We start from the raw sequence: 21,329 nt of genomic DNA on the forward strand, positions 1-21,329 counted from the left end.
CGCCTGCACTGGCTTCCAGCTCGTTTCCGGACCCAATTCAAAGTGCTGATTTTGACTTATGAAGCTCTTACGCGGCTTCGGACCTGATGGAAGGCCTCCTTCCATCTGTACCTGCCTGTACTTCTAAGGTCATCCACAGAAGCCTGTCTTCAAGTGCCCCCTCACTGTGAGGCTCTGAGGGTAGTAACAAGGGAGGGGGCTTTTCTCTGGAAAGCTCTCCCAAGGGAAGCTTCTGGCGCCCACACTGCTATCTATTTGACACCAGGCTAAGACGTTCCTGCTCTCCCAGGCTTTTAAACCACTTTAGTGTTTTGGTGTTTTATTATTTTAGTGCCTGTGATGTGCTTTTACCTGTTACACCTGACATTTTATTGTATGTTGCGTTGGCACTTTTATTAGTGGTACATTGTTGATGTTGTTGTTTCAAATGTAAAACGCATAGAGAAATGTATGAGACATTTGAGAGAGAGAGAGAGAGAGAAATAGGAAATAAAGTAAAAAAATAAATGAGTGGTGTTGGGGGAGAATAAATCATATATTGCCATGAGATTTTTTGTAGGAAGGGTGGGATACAAATGGAGAGGATTGATTTCGTTTTCATTTCATTTGTTACATTTCTATACCGCCCAGTAGCCAAAGCTGTCTAGGCATGTTACAAAGATTAAGGGGGCAATCCTATGTCCCGTAGATGGTATCTGGGGCACATAGGATTTTTCAGTTTCCCGACTCTGAGCTCGTAGACAGGAAGTCGCACTCCCCGCCCCTCTCCCTCAGAGCCAGTGCAGAGATTGTTCCGTGCTTGTAAAACAGAGTGTGCGGATGGGGTGAAGGGGGTGTTTCCAGGAGATGGGAGGAGGCTGGGGCGGCATTCCTATGATCTTTCCTATGGCAACCCCAGCCTCCTTCCCTCTCCTCCCCGAAGCCTCCAGTAGACGGATGAAATGGCCCATCTAGCTAAAATGCAGAGAGGCAGGCGCCAGGCGCCTCCCTCTCCACATAGGGTACTCATAAGCCTCCAAGTTCGGGGGCTTACAAGTACCCAAGGTGCAACCCATAGGACTGCACCCTAAAAACCTTGAAAATACAGTATTACGCACAATATAAAAACAGTTTTGCTACAAACATATTTATTTATTTTATTTTATTTATTAAATTTCAGAAGTGCCCACCTGGCCAGTCACCCGGCCACTCTGGGTGACGTACAGTAATACAACAGTTTAAAACAATAAAATTCTACATTAAAACATCATATTTCTAAAAATACCCTAACCTGCCCCAAATGCCAGCCTGAACAACCATGTCTTTAATGCATGGCGGAAGCTCATTAAAGAGGGGGGATGACGGAGTTCCCTAGGGAGGGAGTTCCCCAGAGTGGGGGCCACCACAGAGAAGGCCCTCTCCCTCATCCTCACCAGCCTAGCTGTCCTGGCTGATGGGTCAGAGAGAAGGCCATCCGAGGGTGATCTTGTTGAGCAGCCTGTCTGGTGTAGGGATGTACGAAAGTCCCTTACCTGAACCCGAAACTTGATTCGCGGTGGGGGGGAGGCGCTCTGTCCCTCCCCCCGAAATTCTGGCCGGGGGGGGAGGCGTCCCGTCCCTCCCCCCCGAAATTCTGGCCGGGGGGGAGGTGCCCCGTCCCTCCTGCAGTGAATCCTGGCCGGCCGGGATGCAAATGGCGGCGGCCGTAGCCGCCGCCGTTTACATCCCTGCAGTCAGCCGTGATAGGCTACGTAAATGTTTACATAGCCTATCACGGCTGAGTGAAAAAAACAACAACAACCGCGCGTACGCAAATGGGCGCTGCCATTTGCGTACGCGCGGTTTTTTTTCTTTTTTTCACTCAGCCGTGATAGGCTACGTAAACATTTACGTAGCCTATCACGGTGTTTTTTAAAAATCTAGCCGTGATAGGCTACATAAATCTTTACGTAGCCTATCGTGTTTTTTGTTTTGTTTTGTTTTACTTGGAAATGGCGGCGGCAGCCGGTCAGAAGACCGGCCGCCACAGCCGCCGCCGCCAGGGACATTCGCACAAGGTAAGTCCCATCCCGGGGGGGGGGGGGAGACCGTTTCGCCACCAATTTCGGGGGGCCGAATGTGCTGGCATTCGGCCTCCCCGAGATTCGTGGCAAAATTCTCTGACATCCCTAGTCTGGTGTTGCTGGAGGCACTCCTTGAGATAGGCTGGGCCTGAACCGCATAGGGTTTTAAAGGTCAAAACCAACACCTTGAATTTGGCCCAGAAAATAACTGGTAACCAGTGCATTCCTTCAGCACTGGAGTGCTGATCACGCCAGTGGCTGCCTTTAATCAGGTGAGCCGCCGCGTTCTGCACCAGCTGCAGCTTCCAAACCATCTTCAAGGGTAACCCCACGTAGAGCGCATTACAGTAGTCTAGATGAGAGGAGACCAGATATAAACAGAGCAGACACACACATACATATCCAGGCAATATCCCACAACCAGATTAAAAACCTGTCGTATCCTGCCAAGCGCCTGGGAGTAGGAGAAGGTCTTAACGTGGAGCTGAAAAGATAACGATGTTGGCGCCATCACGTATTGCGGTCCTGAGCTGTGTAAGGCTTTATAGGTCAAAACCAGCACTTTGAATCGGGCTCGATGATGATGATGATCATAATAAAAAATACATAGAGATATTCCTGAAAATCCGAAAGAGGGGTGTACTGTTAAATTTTGGAATCTCTGGGCAACATCCAACATGGCACAAGTGGACTTCCACTTGTACAACGGTTCTACCTCTCCTCTCCCCTGCATGCCCCCCCCCCATGCCAGCTCTCTGGACTGGATTCTGGGGCTGTGCAGAGGGCCACAGAGGGGAGGGGCAACTCTGTTCCACAGCGGTGCCCATTCTGTTAGTGGACAGACACCAGTGCATATCACCCTCTGTTTCTTTTGCCTTGAAAACATGATGGTTCAAGAGGCCAAGTAAAATAGCTTCAGGGGCTGCGTCAGGCCTGTGAGCTACCACTTAGCTGTTTGGGACCTACATTAAACCTCAGTTAATGCTGTCCTTTTAATCTTTATTTGGGATTCAAGCCTTTTATCTTTCTGTAGGATATATGTTACGGGTTTTGCAGTAACGTAGGGCACCGGATGTTACAGGATAAATGTCTCGCCCTCTTTGGGGACTGCAGTAACAAACCTGGGATGCAAATCTAAAGCTAAAAAAAAGTCTTTATTGAAGTATTTTTCTGCTGTTTTTCAGCTAGAAAGGCTCCTGGAGCGGCTTACAATCAGTTAAACAATACCATCCCGGTCTGTATGCTTACGATCTAAAAAGGCATGATACACAAGATAAAAGGGATGGGAAGGGAAGAGGAAAAAATGAAGTATTTCAGCAGAGCTGGTGGTGTGGTCATGCTTTCCCTCTCATCTTCCTCTGTTGCAGCCTGCTATAAGAGGATAATACAGTGTTGTTGCTTCTTGTTCCAAAGTTACACAAAGTGTGCCGTTTCTGCAGCAGTAATGGAGCATGTATGTGTGTAACAAATCCCATAAACTTAAAGCGTGTATTCTACAGTCTATATTCTTATGTTGTTTTTCTTATGATTTTAGCATCGGGTGGTAGAAATGCCTCTGCTTTCTTTGGTAATCGTCAGGCTACTCCAAATACATCAAGCCTGATGCAAGCGACTCCATCTAAAGTACAGCCTTCTCCTACTGTTCACACAAAAGAGGCCTTGGGTGAGTGAGTACATGGTCCTTTAAGACAAACAAAATCCCTGGGTGCATTTGGGGCCCGTTTTATTCCTCTTTTTATAGAGTCTTAAGCATGCTGCAAATTTGTAAGATAAGCCAACCTTGTACTTAGGTAGGTGAGTGAGTAGCTGCCTTATAACACAGGTACAAGAATAGATGTATTGGACTACAACTCCCAGTACTGCTTAGCAGGCTTAGCTAGTGGGGGGAGGTGCTGGGAGTTCTAGCTGAACACATCTGGGCGGGGTGTACCAGGTTGGGGAAGGCTTGATCTAGTTAGATTTTTGCTAACCAGTGACAGCTTCCAGAGCGGAAAGATTGTTTGACTTGGTTTGAATGTAACGACAACCCATCGGTTTAAAAACTGATGGGTTTTCATGCGCAAGTGGGTGCGCTACCTGCAGCATGCCTGCCTCTTCCTCTTCAGTGCACAACCCATGATCAGTTTCTTCGTAGGTTGTGCAGCATGACATGCGAATCTGGACTGCTGGGTTGTTTAGGAGCTAAACAACCCAGCAGTTAACCCATGGCTTGTTTTTGAGTTAACCGCTGGGTTGTTTAGCCTCTAAACAACCCAGTAGTCTGGGTTTGCGCGCCACGCTGCACAACCCACGAAAGAGCTGATCGTGAGTTTGCATTGTGAAGAGTAAGAGGCGTGCATGCTCGTGCACAAAAACCCATCGGTTTTTAAACTGTTGGGTTGTCATTGGACATCACATTAAAGAAGGCACAATGTGAATGAGCTTTTCAGTTTTGAATATATATTTCCACATTTTGTCCTGAGAGGTGGAAGGCAGCCAACATTCAGCACAATTTATGACAGCTTCATTGCTGGTAGGTCACAAAGCTCAAAAACTTGTACTCATTTATGTGTGTATGCTTCCTGGGAACAATTTTTTTTGAGCTGAAGAGCAAGATAGAGCCCAGGACATTCTGAATGCAAAGCAGTGGGCTCAACTATGGAACCTTCCTTCCTTCGTACCAAACACAGGCAACGATCCTGTTGCCACTCACGACGAGCTGTATCCTTGTCTAAATGTCCTCGGGACTGGCTCTTTCTGTTGATTTGGGGTCCTGATTCTGTCAGGGCCCAGTCAACGATAGATTCTTTTAGATTACCAAGATGAAACGAAGCCACCTGTGACAAAAAGATGACTATTGACAGAAAATGGATGCAGAATGAGTACACACACACACAGACACACACACACGCACGAAGTTAATACCTCCCCTCAGTTGACAGAGTCACAAGCTGATGTGTCTGTCTGACTCCCCAAGACAGATGGGGAAGCCATTCCTGGGCCAAAGGTTCTCCAAGCTGGTAATGCATATTTCCCCTTGAAGCAAGACCAAATTAGTCTGCTTTTAGCACAAGCTTATATAGGTTTTTCCCTCTAAGTTCAATAGCTGACAGGTTAGATTCACACACACGCATAGGAGAAGTGGGGCTTCCTTCCCCCCTAGGTGCTCGAAGCATCTCAGCCTGGGAAACTAATTGCCTTTCCAGAGAGAGAGAGAGAGAGAGTGGGAGAGTGGAAACCTCCCAGCTCATGGGAGAGATAAGACACCGCTTTCTGTGAGAAAATGGTGAGGTAACCAGGCATATGTAATACCATTTATGGAGTGGTGTGAAAGGCCTGCTTACTTAACCATGGTTAAGCTAAATTACACAGGTCTATTACCAGCATCCAAGAACTCTGTGAAGTCCACAGTTTTGTTCATGAACCAACTCACTACACTGTTTTAATTTTACTTATTTTTTCTTGCCTCGCTAGGTTTCATCATGGATGCATTCCAAGCAACTTCCTCAAAAGATACTACTATGCTTTCAGAGGAGGAGGAAGAAGATGAGCTTGAGGCCTTCTGTAGAAATAAAGGTAGGTATGGAGAGCAACATATGGCAAGGACATCAGCCCTTGTAAGGTGTATAAGTGGCTTTATTGGTAGACTTCTAATGCCAGGAGTTGGAAAGGTGAAAGAGTGCCTCATTGACCAGGGATGCACCTTGATCAGTCCTTAGAGAAGACCTATTTGTTGTTGTTGTTGTTCAGTCGTTCAGTCGTGTCCGACTCTTCGTGACCCCATGGACCATAGCACGCCAGGCCTTCGTGTCCTGCGCTCTCTCCCGGAGTGTGCTCAAGTTCATATTCATTGCATCCGTGATGCTATATAGCCATCTCATCCTCTGCCATCCCCTTCTCCTTTTGCCTTCAGTCTTTCCCAGCATCAGGGTCTTTTCCAGAGAGTTTTCTCTTCGCATTAGGTGGCCAAAATATTTCAGCTTTAGCTTCAGTATCTGTCCTTCCAATGAGCACTCAGGGTTGATTTCCTTTAGGATGGACAGATTTGACCTCCTTGCAGTCCAGGGGACTCGTAAGAGTCTTCTCCAGCACCACAGTTCGAAAGCATCAATTCTTCGGCGCTCAGCCTTCCTTATAGTCTAGCTCTCACAGCCATACATTACTACTGGGAAAACCATAGCTTTGATTAGATGGACCTTTGTCGGCAAGGTGATGTCTCTGCTTCTTACTATGCTGTCTAGGTTTGCCATAGCTTTCCTCCCAAGGAGCAAGCGTCTTTTAATTTCATGGCTACAGTCACCGTCTGTACTGACGGTACAGACGGTGACTGTACTTGTATCCAAGAATACTGGAGTGGGTTGCCATTTCCTTCTCCAGTGGACCACATTTTGTCAGAACTCTCCACCATGACCTGTCCGTCTTGGGTGGCCCTGCACGGCATAGCTTATGGCTTCACTGAGTTACGCAAGCCCCTTCGCTACAACAAGGCAGTGATCCATGAAGGGGGAAGACCTATTAGGTCTATTAAAATAATAATCCAGAAATCACAGTAGGGTGATACCTTCATTAGGGCCAGCTAAAATTTTGAGTTCTCCAGACCTTTTTTTCAGGCTGAATTTTAAGCAAAACCAAGACACAAAGGAGTAAGGGAACAGAGGAAGCTGTCTTATACTGAGTCAGATGCTTGATCCATCTAGCCTGATATTGTCAACACTGACTGGCAGCGGCTCTCCAAGGTTTCAGGCAAGAATTTTTCTAGCCCTACCTGGAGAAGCTGGGGATCGAACCTGGGACCTTCTGCATACAAAGCAGGGGCTCTGCCTGTGCGCTACAGTTCCTCCTCTCTCTCTCTCTCTCTCTCTCTTCTTCTTCTACTTCTTCTCCTCTTTCTTCTTCCACTTCCTCCCTCTTCTTCCACCCAGAGTAAACAGTATGCAAGCGCGTGCTCATTTGGCAGCTTCTCAGGAGAGAGCGATGCTCTGAGCATAGGTTTTTCTCCATGTTCCCAAGGTTTCCCCCTGCAGCTGTCAAAGCATGAGAAATATTCTAGTGGCTCTCATATTGCACTGATGATCAAGGAGAAACATTGCCCATAGCTACCAAATGACGGGAAGATTGTATCCCTGACATTCTCAGAATAAGAGCCTGGCTAAAGTTGCCTTATCAAGTGGCAGATATCGTGAGTGCTTTGAACAATCTGCCGGCGCAGCAGATGGGGACAAGCTAGCTGGAGCTAGTCTAGCCTCCCAGTTCAAGCAGCCTTCCCCAACCCTGCAGCCCTCCACATGTTTTGGACTTCAACTCCCATCAGCCCCGGTTAGCATGGCCAGTGGTCAGGAGTGCTGTGAGTTGTAGTCCAAAACATCTGGAGGGCACCAGGTTGGGAAAGACTGGGTTCGAGTGTGGGACTAGGACTGGGGATGTTTGTGCTCTAGTCCCCCACTCAGCCATGAACCTCACTAGGTGGCCTTGGCCCAGTCACCGTCTCTCAGCCTAATCTGCTTCTCAGGGTGGTTGTGAGAATAAAGTGGGGGTGGGGGCTGATCGACCTCTCAGCCTAACCTGCTTCACAGGGTGGTTGTGAGAATAAAGTGGGGATGGGGGCTGATCGACCTACGCTGCTGTTTGGACGAGGGGAAGGTTGAAAATAGAATGGACCTGCTATTCAGTGGATGATGTTATCCACAGCCAGTGTAGTGTAGTGGTGAGAGTGATGGACTGGGAGCCGGGAGATCCAGGTTCTAGTCCCCACTCGGTCATGGAAGCTCACTGGGTGACTTTGGGCTAGTCACAGACTCTCAGCCCAACCCACCTCACAGGGTTGTTGTTGTGAGGATAAAACGGAGAGGAGGAGGACAATGTAAGCTGCCTTGGGTTCCTTGCAAGAGGAAAAAAGGTGGGATATAAATGCAGTAAATAAAATAAATAAAACAGGGGTTCAGAGATCAACATGCGGAGGTTGCATTACGTCTTCTCCTCCTTCCTGCTAAGAAAAGCCAGATCTATTTGTGTCTCTCTCCCACCACCCTGCTTTGTTGTTGTTGTCCTCTTTAGGACCATGTGAGGCTGTCACCATTAAGCCTGCTGCTGCTGTACAACCTGCTTTTACCATCTTTGAAGACGAGAATGCAGAGTAAGTTCAAATAGTCTGTAAGGCATGTTTGTAGGGACCAATGACATTCCATCCTCTCAAATAGCCTCCTTGGCGATCTTCAGGCTTGGGCTTCTCTTGGTTCAGGAAGAGTATTGAAATCAAGGCTGAGCAAGTAATGGAGCAAATAAAATGGCCAGAAGGTTTTTTTCCCCTTCTAATGAGCTTTCTTTTGACAGTTGCAGGCAGGCAGGCTACCTCTGAGGACATTCCTTTAGCCAAAACCACACAAGCAGAAACCATTTTGTAATGAGAAGCCTGCCAACGCATGCTTGACTCACAAGCTGTTTCTTTTTTTATTCATTTTTTTAATTGTGAGTTTCAACAACAACAAAAATAACAAAACCTAAAAACTGAAAATATAACAACATACTCTAAAGTCCTCAGTTTCAAATAATACAACATTCTGGGGAGAAAAAAATGGGGAAAATAATAGATTACACATAAACTTCAGTAAAAGCAGACCAGATATCAAAATATAAGTCCATTCAGAAGTGATGCCTATATACCACTCTTTCAAATGTTGCTAGTATTGTTAAATCTTCAGTCCATTGCATTATAGGCAGTGAGCTTTTATCCTTCCAGTATTGTAGTATCAGTCTTTTAGCAGCCAAGAGGGCGTGAAAATCAATTTACACTGACTGTGTGTTACGTTCCAAAAAGCAGATAAATAGTTTAAGAGAACATGTACATCAGTACATTTTAAAGAGCTTTCCAATACAAGATAGCTTCCTCCCAAAAGGAGGCAACTATTGGGCATTTCCAAAACATGAATAAAAGAAGCATTAAGGGAGCATTCCTATCTGGATCGACGGTTGCTTCCCAGCCCAGGGGTGACTGCCTATCCAGTGCAGGGTGGGAGGAGCGGGTGTCCTCTGCGCTCCCACCGCCCCGCTCTCGTGGCTAGACAGCTGATTTCAAGGACCTTGGAGAGTGGGAAGGGGTGGCTGGACAACACATAGGAAGTGTCATACTGGCACTTCCGACCTCCCCACCCCAGCCTGCCCCTGGGAACGCCCTGTTTTCCCTGCTCCACACTGCTCTTCTGAGTGTGGAGCCAATCCGTGCTGCCTACAAGGCAGTGTGGGAGGGGGTGGAGGTCGATTCTCTGGGAACTGACCAATCCAATGGCCGACTAGCTGCTGACTAGCGGCCATAGGATTGCGCCCTGATTGCATTACGCCTCCAACAATTAGCCGAGCTTGACAAAGCTTTGTTAAAGAGATGTTGTGGTGTCCAATAAACCCCAAACAAAAGTTTTTGCTAAATAAGACGTAACCAGAGGTCTACAGAGATATTAGATAAAGATGCCAAAATGGCAATCCATTGATCAGGCAAAATAGGACATTCTGATTCCCTATTCCATTCCGGCTGTAGACCCCATGTATCATATTTATTCACTGATCATAAGTATTTCTAAACATAAATGGTAGGTCAATATACATGTTCAGCTTCAGTAAGTGTTTCCAATAGCAAAGGTGACTCTGAGGTAGTAAAAGCAGCAAGACCGAATCTAGATACTAACAAATGTTTCAACTGCAAATACTGCCATTCAGCTGTAGCTGGCAAATCAAATTTATCTTGCAAAGTTGAAAATCCCAAAATTCATCATCAGCACCCAATAATTGATCCAGGGTAACTGCCTTGTTGTGGCGTAGGGGCTTGCATAACTCAGTGAAGCCATAAGCTATGCCGTGCAGGGCCACCCAAGACGGACAGGTCATGGCGGAGAGTTCTGACAAAATGTGGTCCACAGGAGGAGGAAATGGCAACCCACTCCAGTATTCTTGCCAAGAAAACCCCATGGAACATATCACAAGGCTAAAAGATATGATGCCGGAAGATGAGCCCCTCAGGTCGGAAGGTGTCCAATATACTACTGGGGAAGAGCAGAGGGAAATTCCAAGTAGCGCCAGAAAGAGTGAAGCGGCTGGGCCAAAGCCGAAAGGACACTCAGCTGTGGATGTGTCTGGTGGTGAAAAGAAAATCTGATGCTGTAAAGAACAATATTGTTTAGGAACCTGGAATGTCAGATCAATGAATCAAGGTAAGCTGGAGGTGGTCAAACATGAGATGGCAAGACTGAACATCGACATCTTGGGAAACAGCGAACTAAAATGGACAAGCATGGGCGAATATAATTCAGGTGACCATCATATCCAATACTGTGGGCAAGAATCCTTTAGAAGAAATGGAGTAGCACTCATAGTCAACAAAAGGGTGGGAAAAGCAGTACTGGGGTACAGTCTTAAAAACAATAGAATGATCTCAGTACGAATCCAAGGCAAACCATTCAACATCACAGTAATTCAAGTCTATGCTCCAACCACTGATGCCGAAGAAGCTGAGGTTGATCGGTTCTATGAAGACCTACAACACCTTCTAGAACTAGCACCAAAAAAGATGTCCTCTTCATCATAGGGGATTGGAATGCTAAAGTAGGAAGTCAAGAAATCACCGGGATAACAGGCAGGCATGGCCTTGGTGTACAAAATGAAGCAGGACAAAGGCTAATAGAGTTTTGCCAAGAGAACACACTGATCATAGCAAACACTCTTTTCGAACAGCACAAGAGGCGACTCTACACATGGACATCACCAGATGGTCAATATCGAAATCAGATTGATTATGTCCTTTGCAGCCAAAGATGGAGAAGCTCTATACAGTCAGTAAAAACAAGACCTGGAGCTGACTGTGAATCAGATCATGAGCTTTTTGTTGCAAAATTTCGGCTTAAATTGAAGAATGTCGGGAAAACCACTAAACGGTTCAAGTATGACCTAAATCATATTCCTTATGAATATACAGTGGAGGTGAGGAATAGATTTAAGGGATTAGACCTGATAGACAGAGTGCCTGAGGAACTATGGACAGAGGTCCGTAACATTGTTCAGGAGGCAGCAACTCAATCCATCCCAAAGAAAAAGAAATGCAAGAAAGCAAAGTGGCTGTCTGATGAGGCTTTACAATTAGCTGAGGAAAGAAGGGAAGCGAAAAGCAAGGGAGAAAGGGGAAGAGATACCCAACTGAATGCAGAGTTCCAGAGAACAGCAAGGAGAGACAAGAAAGCCTTCTTCAATGAACAATGCAAAGAAATCGAGGAAAACAACAGAATGGGAAAGACTAGAGATCTCTTCAAGAAAATTGGAGATCTCAAGGGAACGATTTGTGCAAAGACGGGCATGATAAAGGACAAAGAAGGCAGGGACCTAACAGAAGCAGATGAGATTAAGAAGAGGTGGCAAGAATACACAGAAGAACTATACAGGAAAGATCTGAATGTCCCTGATAGCCATGATAGTGCGGTCACTGAACTTGAGCCGGACATCCTTGAAAGTGAAGTCAAGTGGGCCTTAGGAAGCATTACTAACAACAAAGCTAGCAGAGGTGACAGTATTCCAGCTGAGCTGTTTAAGATCCTAAAAGACGATGCTATTAAAGTGCTGCACTCAATATGCCAACAAATTTGGAAAACTCAACAGTGGCCGCAAGACTGGAAAAGGTCAGTTTACATTCCAATTCCAAAGAAGGGCAACGCCAAAGAGTGTTCAAACTACCGTAGAATTGCGCTCATTTCACATGCCAGCAAGGTGAAGCTCAAAATCCTACAAGCTAGGCTTCAGCAGTATGTGAACCGAGAACTACCAGAAGTACAAGCGGGGTTTTGAAGAGGCAGAGGAACTAGAGATCAAATCGCCAACATTTGCTGCATCATGGAGAAAGCAAGAGAATTCCAGAAAAACGTCTATTTCTGCTTCATTGACTGTGCTAAAGCCTTTGATTGTGTGGATCACAACAAACTGTGGCAAATTCTGAAAGTGATGGGGGCACCAGACCACCTTACCTGTCTCCTGAGAAACCTGTATGAGGGTCAAGAAGCAACAGTAAGAACCAGACATGGAACAACCGAGAGGTTCAAAATTGTAAAAGGAGTACGACAAGGCTGTATATTGTCGCCCTGCTTATTTAACTTATATGCAGAGTACATCATGAGAAACGCCGGGTTGGATGAATCACAGGTCGGAATACAGATTGCCGGGAGAATTATCAACAACCTCAGATACGCAGATGATACCACCCTAATGGCAGAAAGTGAAGAGGATCTAAAGAGCCTCTTGTTGAGGGTGAAAGAGGAGAGTGCAAAAGCTGGTTTGAAAATCAACATTAAAAAAAACTAAGATCATGGCATCTGGCCCTATCACTTCCTGGCATATAGAAGGGGAAGAAATGGAAGCAGTGACAGATTTTACTTTCTTGGGCTCCAAGATCACCGCAGACGGTGACTGTAGCCATGAAATTAAAAGACGCTTGCTCCTTGGGAGGAAAGCTATGGCCAACCTAGACAGCATAGTAAGAAGCAGAGACATCACCTTGCCGACAAAGGTCCGTCTAATCAAAGCTATGGTTTTCCCAGTAGTAATGTATGGCTGTGAGAGCTAGACTATAAGGAAGGCTGAGCGCCGAAGAATTGATGCTTTCGAACTGTGGTGCTGGAGAAGACTCTTACGAGTCCCCTGGACTGCAAGGAGGTCAAATCAGTCCATACTAAAGGAAATCAACCCTGAGTGCTCATTGGAAGGACAGATACTGAAGCTGAAGCTCAAATATTTTGGCCACCTAATGCAAAGAGAAAACTCTCTGGAAAAGACCCTGATGCTGGGAAAGACTGAGGGCAAAAGAAGAAGGGGACGGCAGAGGATGAGATGGCTAGATAGCATCACTGATGCAATGAATATAGACTTGATCACGCTCTCGGAGAGAGTGCAGGACAGGAAGGCCTGACGTGCTATGGTCCATGGGGTCACGAAGAGTTGGACACGACTGAACGACTGAACAACAACAACAACAACAACAACAACAAAGATAATTTTATTTATTTGTTTGTTTGTTTGTCCAGGTCCACACAGAAACATTTTCTTTCTATTCTTAGATGTGGATTTCCCCATAAAGTCAATTTGGCATGGGAAAATGGGTCCAACTATAATTGGCGTGACATTATATGCCACACATCTTTAACCACCGAGATTGTGGGAGGAGCTCTGTCTGGCCTTAATGTGCCGGGAACCTAATGCCATCCATTTGGAGAGAGGCTCCAAACAGGAAGATTCCAAAACTGACCAAGGTGGAAAAACAAATCTGAGTGGAAAAGACCAAAATTTATTACAGGTGAGCAAATAAGCCCTATGATATGCAGCAAGATCAGGAAAATTGAACCCACCTTCTTTAATTGGATGTTGCATCCTTTTCAAAGATATTCTTGGTGGAAAGGAACCCCATAAGAATTTACGAAACAAAGCATTAAGTTTTTGGTAATATCTGCCAGTAAGAGGATCCCATGTATAACATAAACAATTTGAGATATAGTATTCATCTTAAGTGTATTAATCTTTCCCCATAAACTCAACTTGAAAGATGCCCATCTATCTATTCAATTCAGTTCAATTTTATTGCATTGACAGCCAGTCATTTGCAAAACAATGAACCAGGCCGCACAGCTAAAACATATTTAAATTTAAAAAAACCCACCACTGGTTACCTCCAGAAATTCAACAACCCTTAAAATTCAATACTTAAAACCTCATTTTATTGGAAGCAAGTATTTGTCCTAATTCCTGTTGACCCACATTTTGCCATTGAATCCTTATTCTGGCACTCCTGAGTGGGCCTCTGATTCTAGTCCTGGCTTCCCGTCTCCTCCTGGAGTTATGAATATCTATTGCTAGGCTCAGTGGTTGATGGTCCTGCTCTGGATAAGATCCAATTGAGAAATGCCTGACCTTGTCTAGGCAACCCCCTGAAATCAGAATGTAATCAATCACACTTGCCCCCCAGTGACTAAAGAAGGTAAAGTCACCCTCAAGATCTTTAGAGCTTAAACCATTTAACGGGATTAAACCTGTCTCCCTTATCAGCGAGCAAAGATAATGACCATGGCTATTTACTGAGCAGTCTGTGGACTGGCTTGTGGGTAAATCCCAAGTTGGACTCTACTTGTCCAACCCCTCTTCATTATTTTGGACCAGATCCCAAGATGACCCAATGCGGGCATTGAAGTCACCAGCCAAGATGATCATGGATCTGGGAAACTTCAGTTGGATGGCCCCAATTGATTTGTCCAGCAATTGCCACATTTGGGCGGAATAATGAGGCAAGCCCCTCGAAGGAATGTAAACGTTAATCAGTATCAAATGTAGTCCTCTAAATTGAAGACTAATAGCTTGAAACCAAGGGGGGGTGGATAATCAGTTCATTCGAGTGTACCTCAAGGGATGTTGTAATTCCACAGGCAACACCACCCCATCATGTTGAGAGTGGAAGGCCAAGTTTTTATTTAAAGAAAGTTTTTTTCCTGAGTTCAAGAGGACAGGATGGCTGCAAGTCTTAGTTGACTAACAAGACAAATCACTGGAAGTATGTATTAATCAATTTCATCAATGCTGGAACCGACAACTGGAGTTTTGAAATAAACAGCAAAAGATCATCAGCATAAAGGCTAATTTTAAATTCTAAGACAGAATGCACCAATCCATGAATACTACTATTTTGTCTAATAGCACACGCCAGGGGTTCCAAGCATAAGTCAAGTATCAATGGGGAAAATGGACAACCTTGTCTTGTGCCCCGCCCAAGTTAAAAAAAGCCAAAAATACATCTTTAGTCTTTACTCTCGCTCTTGAAGCCAAGTATAAAATTTTATCCCATTTCAAAAATTCTATAGGAAAACTGAAGTTAGTCAATGTGGTAAAAAAAATTGCCACAAAAAAAAATTACCAGCCTTCAAGACGAGGCTGGACAGCCGTTTGTCAGGGATGCTCTGACGTGGATTCCTGCATTGAGCAGGGGGTTGGACTCGATGGCCTTGTAGGCCCCTTCCAACCCTACTATTCTATGATTCTATGAAAATAATTTCCAATGGATTTTGTCAAAGGTCTTTTCTGCATCCAAGGAAATGATGGCCGCCTGGTCAGTTCTTTCAGAGTTTAAAGTGACTAGATGGACAACTAATCTAAGATTATCTGCCCCCTGTCTATTTTTAATAAATCCCACATGGTCTGGTCTAACCAATGTGGCAATAATTTGTTGCAGTCTATTGGCCAAAATTGCTGTTAATATTTTGATATCTACGTTGATTAATGATATAGGTCAGTGGCACAATAGGTATGATCCTTGCCAAGCTTAGGAAACACGGTAATATAAGCATCATTTAACGATGAGGAAAGGGAGCCCATCTCAGTAATATGAGGCAATACAGCTTTGGAGCTAAAAAGCTGGAGAATGTTTTAGACCACTCAATTGGAAATCCATCCGGACTGGGTGATTTCCCAGTGTCCATATTCATAATTGCATTCATAATTTCCTCCAAATGTAAAGGAGCCAAAAGAAGCTGTCATTGTGAAGAATCTAAGCATGGAAGATCAATATGAGAAAAGAAAGCTTCCATATCATTCATTCATTCATTTATTTATTAAATTTATTAATTGCTCATCTGGCTGGTCACCCAGTCACTCTGGGCGATGTACAAAGCATATAATAAAACAGTTTAAAACAATAACATTCTACAATAAAAACATTTTCTAAAATACCCTAACCCACCCCAAATGCCTGCCTGAACAACCACGTTTTTAATGCACGGCGGAAGCTCATTAAAGAGGGGGCATGGCGGAATTCCCTAGGGAGGGAGTTCCACAGAGTGGGGGCCACCACAGAAAAGGCCCTCTCCCTCGTCCCCACCAGTCTAGCTGTCCTGGCTGATGGGACAGAGAGAAGGCCATCCGAGGCTGATTTTGTTAAGCGGCCTGTCTGGTGTTGCTGGAGGCGCTCCTTAAGATAGGCTGGGCCGGAACCATATAGGGTTTTAAAGGTCAAAACCAACACCTTGAATTTGGCCCGGAAAACAATTGGTAACCAGTGCAACTTCTTCAGCACTGGAGTGATGTGATCTCGCCGGTGGCTGCCTTTAATCAGGCGAGCTGCCGCATTCTGTACCAGCTGCAGCTTCCAAACCGTCTTCAAGGGTAACCCCACATAGAGCGCATTACAGTAGTCTAAAAGAGAGGAGACCAGGGCATGTACTACCGATGGGAGCAGATGGTCGGGAAGGAAGGGGCACAGCCACCGTATCAGATGGAGTTGATACAGCGCTGTCCAGCTCACAGCTGACACCTGAGTCTCCATGGACAGCTGGGAGTCCAAAATGACCCCCAGGCTGCAGACCTGGTCTTTCAAGGGTAGCCGTACCCCATTCAACACCAGGTCAACATCCCTCAGCCTCCCCTTGCCTCCCACCAAAAGTACCTTGGTCTTGTCAGGGTTCAGCTTCAGCTTATTCCTCCCCATCTAGCCACTCACCATCTCCAGACATTTGGACAGGGATTCTACAGCCAACCTTGGTGAAGATTTGAATGAGAGGTAGAGCTGCGTGTCATCCGCCTACTGATGACACTGCACCCCAAACCTCCTGATGATAGCCCCCAGTGGCTTCACATAGATGTTAAATAGCATCGGGGAGAGGATGGAACCCTGTGGCACCCCACAAGTGAGTGGCCACGGGTCCGAAACCTCCTCTCCCAGTGCTACCCTCTGGTACCTGCTGGAGAGAAAGGACCGGAACCACCGCAATACGGTGTCCCCAATGCCCAACCCCTCCAGGCGGTCCAGGAGGATACCATGGTCAACAGTATCAAAAGCCGCTGAGAGGTCGAGGAGAACAAGGAAGGAGCATTCACCTCTATCCAGAGCCCTCCTCATATCATCCACCAAGGCAACCAAGGCCGTTTCTGTCCCATGCCCAAGCCTGAAGCCCGACTGAAATGGGTCTAGATAATCGGCTTCTTCCAAGTGTGCCTTCAACTGCATCGCCACCACCCGCTCAATCACCTTGCCCCAAAATGGCAGATTTGAGACTGGGCGAAAGTTGTTCAGAACCTGGGGATCCAAGGAGGGCTTCTTTAAGAGCGGTCTTATCACTGCCTCCTTGAGGGCTGATGGCATCACTCCCTCCTCAAGGGAGGCATTCACCACCACCCTGATCCCCTCACCCAGTCTCTCTCTGCAGCCCATAATGAGCCACGATGGGTAAGGATCAAGTACGCAGCTGGTCGGCCTTACAGATGAAAGCACCTTGTCCACTTCATCAGAAGGAAGAAGCTGGAACCGATCCCACAAAACCGGTTTGCCACAGGCCGCCTCTTGCTCACTAACTGTATCCACAGCGCACGGAGTAACACTCCTAATCCGATCAATTTTATCCGCAAAGTGCTTTGCCAAGGCCTCATAGGAGGCCTTAGAATGCTCCAGTGGTTCTGGAGCCACTGGACCAACCAGGCTCTGGACCACTTGGAACAGCCTCCTGGGACAGCACTCTGCAGACGCGATAGAGGGAGCATAATATTCCTTTTTTGCTGCCTTCACCGCCATGTGATAGGCTGAAGATACAGCTCTAGGACGTGTCTGATCATCTTTGGAGCGAGACTTCCGCCACCGGCGCTCTAGCCGTCTCACCTCCTGTTTCAGAGGTCGTAACTGTGGATTGAACCATGGTGCAGTCTGAGCCCTGTTCAGGGGGAGAAGGCATTTCGGAGCCACCCGATCTAATGCCCCAGTGATTGCGGCATTCCAGCCACCCACCAGGGTCTCGACCGAGTGGCTGTTGGAGTGCTCCAGAGAATCCCCAAGCGCGTTCAGGAATCCATTTGGATCCATAAGGTGCCTGGGGCGGACCATTTTAATGGGTCCTCCACCCCTGCGGAGGGGTTGTGGAACTGAGAAGTCTAACGTCACCAGATAGTGATCTGACCATGACAAGGGGGTGGTGGATATACCCCCGACTTCCAGATCACTCCCCGCTTCTCCAGAAACAAACACAAGGTCTAGTGCATGTTCGGCTACATGGGTGGGCCCAGTTAGAATATGGTACAGCTCCCAGGAAGCCATGGTCTCCATGAAGTCCCGAGGTGCTCCTGTGAGAATGGCCTCCGAATGTACATTGAAGTCCCCCAACACCAATTAAGTTAGGGGACTGTACACGCACATCAGAGACCACCTCAAGCATCTCGGCCAGGGAGTCAGTCGTGCAGCAGGGTGGACGGTACACGAGCAGAATCCCCAGCCTGCCTTTTGGGCCCAACCTCCAGTACATGCACTCAGCAACCTTGGTCTCCCGGAGAGGGGGTCTGGTGAGGACCAAGGACTCTCGGTAGATAACAGCCACTCCCCCTCCCCGATCCCCAGCCCTCAGCTGCTGTGCATACGAAAATCCAGCTGGACACATGGCCACAAGAGTTGGAGCAGCAGCCTCGGCCAGCCAGGTCTCCATAATACATGCCAGGTCTGCACCCTCGTCCAGGATCATGTCATGGATGAGGGAGGTTTTCTGGGTAACAGATCTGGCATTGCAGAGCAGCAAACAAAGGCCAGAAGATGGAGTCACGCCTCCCCCAGCCATCCTTTGGCTCTGGACAGGCCCAGAGCAGGGGACAGATACTACACATATCTCCCTTACCTGACATGGCCTGCCCCTAGCGCTCCGCCAGTGCCTGCCGCCCAGCCTCGGTATGTTCTGGCCCCCAACACTCCCCCCACTGCCTCCATCAGGTGGACACATGCCCCCTCGCTCCCACCTATCAGGTAGGCTACCCACCCCTAAAAACACAACAGAATCCCCCAGAAATTAAAAAAAAAACCACAATTAAAAATCCCCTTTAAAAATACTGCCAGGCAGGAGTCCACGGTAGTGATAGCAGTGGTGGCGGCAGCGGCAGGCCCAGCAGCAGCAGGCACGCCTCTTCCCAGTGGTGGCAGCTTCTCCTGTGGGCCCTGGCTCTCCCAGGCCACCTCAGCCAGCCAGCTTATGTAGCCCCTCCAGGAAGGGGCAGGTGGAAGCAGCACAGCTGGCTCAGTACCTGGGAGCCTGGTCCTGCAGGGACTGGCGGTCTGCCAGGCAGAAGTCCGCAGGGAAGGCCTGGTGTTGGTGGCAGCGGCGGCTACAGCAGGCCCAGCAGCAGCAGGCACGCCTCTTCCCAGTGGTGGCAGCTTCTCCTGCAGGCCCTGGCTCTGATATCTCACTACCAGTGCTGTAAAGTTCAGAATAAAAATCTGTAGGAGAAGTATATACTTTGTCACTCTCATCTTTAGTAGCTGAAATGACATTTTGATGTGCTTAGCATTCTGCAGCTCTTGATAAAGCTGTGCAGTAGGGGAAATGGTAAACTGAATTATAAGAGATTTCAGCTTTTTATTTAAAAGTATCTGTTGAGCTTTTAAAAAAAAAATTGGTAAGAAGCATAAGCAATAATTCGGCCCCTTATAAAAGCTTTACTGGCCTCCCATGCTCATGAACCCACCGTACTCTCATTAGTATTAAAATACTGTGTCAGTTCAGCTAACATCTGAGTTTTAAACATCTCATCATTAAGAAGAGAAACATTAAGGTGCCAAAGACTGGGGGCCCTAGTGGTGTCAGAAAATTGCAGTTCCAGACATACAGGGGCGTGATCTGACACTACCAATGTGTCAATCTTACAGTCATTTATTTGCCATACCAAAGATGTAGAGGCCAAAAAATAATCTAATCTAAAGCAATTATGGTGAACTGGCAAAATAAAAGTATACTCTCTATCAGCAGGATGTAAAATTCTCCAAGCATCTTTTAAACCATATTCCATCATGTAAGTTTGGAGTGCCAGTATCACAGCAGATTGAGGCTTAGTACTCCCATCCAACAAAGGATCTAAGACCTCATTAAAGTCTCCACCCACCATCAAATAATCATAAGCGATATCAACCAGTTTAGCAAAACAATAATGAAACATAACCGGAGAATCAATATTAGGCCCATATACAATGATCATAGCAATTAATTTATCCATTGAGAGCCAGTGTGGTGTAGTGGTGCGAGTGTTGGGCTGGGTGCCGGGAGATCCGGGTTCTAGTCCCCACTCGGCCATGGAAGCTCACTGGGTGACTTTGGGCCAGTCACAGACTCTCAGCCCAACCTACCTCACAGGGTGGTTGTTGTTGTTGTTGTTGTTGTTGTTGTGAGGATAAAATGGAGAGGAGGAGGATCATGTAAGCCACCTTGGCTTCCTTGCAAGAGGCCAAAAGGTGGGATATAAATGCAATAAATAAATAAAATTAATAAATATACTTCCCAACCAGGATCAAAAAACACCCTTCACTGTCAAGAATCACCCATTGAACTGAAATATAAAGTTGCTTATAAATTAAAATCGCAACCCCTTTACACTGTGTTGAAGTGTCTGTAACATAAACCTCACCAATCCAGTCCTTTTGCAATATGTGTCCATCTACAGCCATCAAATGGGTATCTTGTAAAAAAGCCATATCAACATTAAGCTCTTCTAATTTAGAAAGAACTTTTTTCAGCTTATTTACATTTCGCAGCCCCTTGACATTCCATGAAGTCACATTAAGCATTGAAAAAGCAAAAACAAATTATTTGCCCCTCCGCCCAAACACATCTTTCCATATTTGCAAAAAATAACTAAACTTGTATAGCGTAAGTAGTAGGAGGGAGCAATCCTATGGCCACAAATGCAGGGCAGGGGAAGCGCGGAGGGAATGATCCCCTCCATGCTTCTCCTGCCCTGCGTTGGATAGGCGGTCGCCTCCAAGTTCAGAGGCGGCCACCTATCCCCATAGGATTACGCCCTTAGAAATACATCCTTAGTTTACATTTAGGACTAACCATATCAAACAACATCAGACTAATTTTTATTATATAGAAACTGAGAAAACTTTAAAAATTACTCAAAGGTATAAACAATAATTGAAATTCCCCCCATCAAATAATTCAATTGGTGTCCAAACCTTTTAATTAATTCCAAAAAGAAAAAGTGTCAAAGAACTCCAACAAAAACAAAACTAAAAAACCTTAACAAAAAATAAAAGCTTTTGCCTTTTCTTTGGACTGATGTGCAACCACAGTACTCAGCTAGGTCCCTCCCTCATGTTGAATGCATACACAAAGCAAGATTACAAACAGACTTAACCAGCAAGAAAATAATAATAATAATAACAACAACAACAACAAATGGGTATTTAAGGTTATATTTTATCTGGAGATAAAACTATGTTTAATGTGATAATTACATATAGCCTATGTTTAATCAACATATTTAAATATTCACACACAGACA

At 46.1% G+C, this 21,329-nt stretch overlaps 1 protein-coding gene across 2 annotated transcripts in view; it reads left to right on the forward strand.

Moving 5' to 3' along the window:
* The window catches only part of BUB1 (BUB1 mitotic checkpoint serine/threonine kinase), a 63,028-nt gene that overhangs the window by 25,415 nt on the left and 16,284 nt on the right, over positions 1-21,329 (forward strand). For both annotated transcript variants that reach the window (XM_084829105.1, XM_084829106.1), the window contains 3 exons: positions 3,577-3,705; positions 5,496-5,597; positions 8,076-8,154. In XM_084829105.1, the coding sequence (XP_084685231.1) occupies positions 3,577-3,705; positions 5,496-5,597; positions 8,076-8,154 (310 nt within the window). The remainder of the gene's footprint in view (positions 1-3,576; positions 3,706-5,495; positions 5,598-8,075; positions 8,155-21,329) is intronic.

This window comes from Heloderma suspectum, chromosome 1, assembly GCF_057233095.1.
Source record: "Heloderma suspectum isolate Gila_16-S chromosome 1, 16-S_ref, whole genome shotgun sequence".
Taxonomy (NCBI): domain Eukaryota; kingdom Metazoa; phylum Chordata; class Lepidosauria; order Squamata; family Helodermatidae; genus Heloderma; species Heloderma suspectum.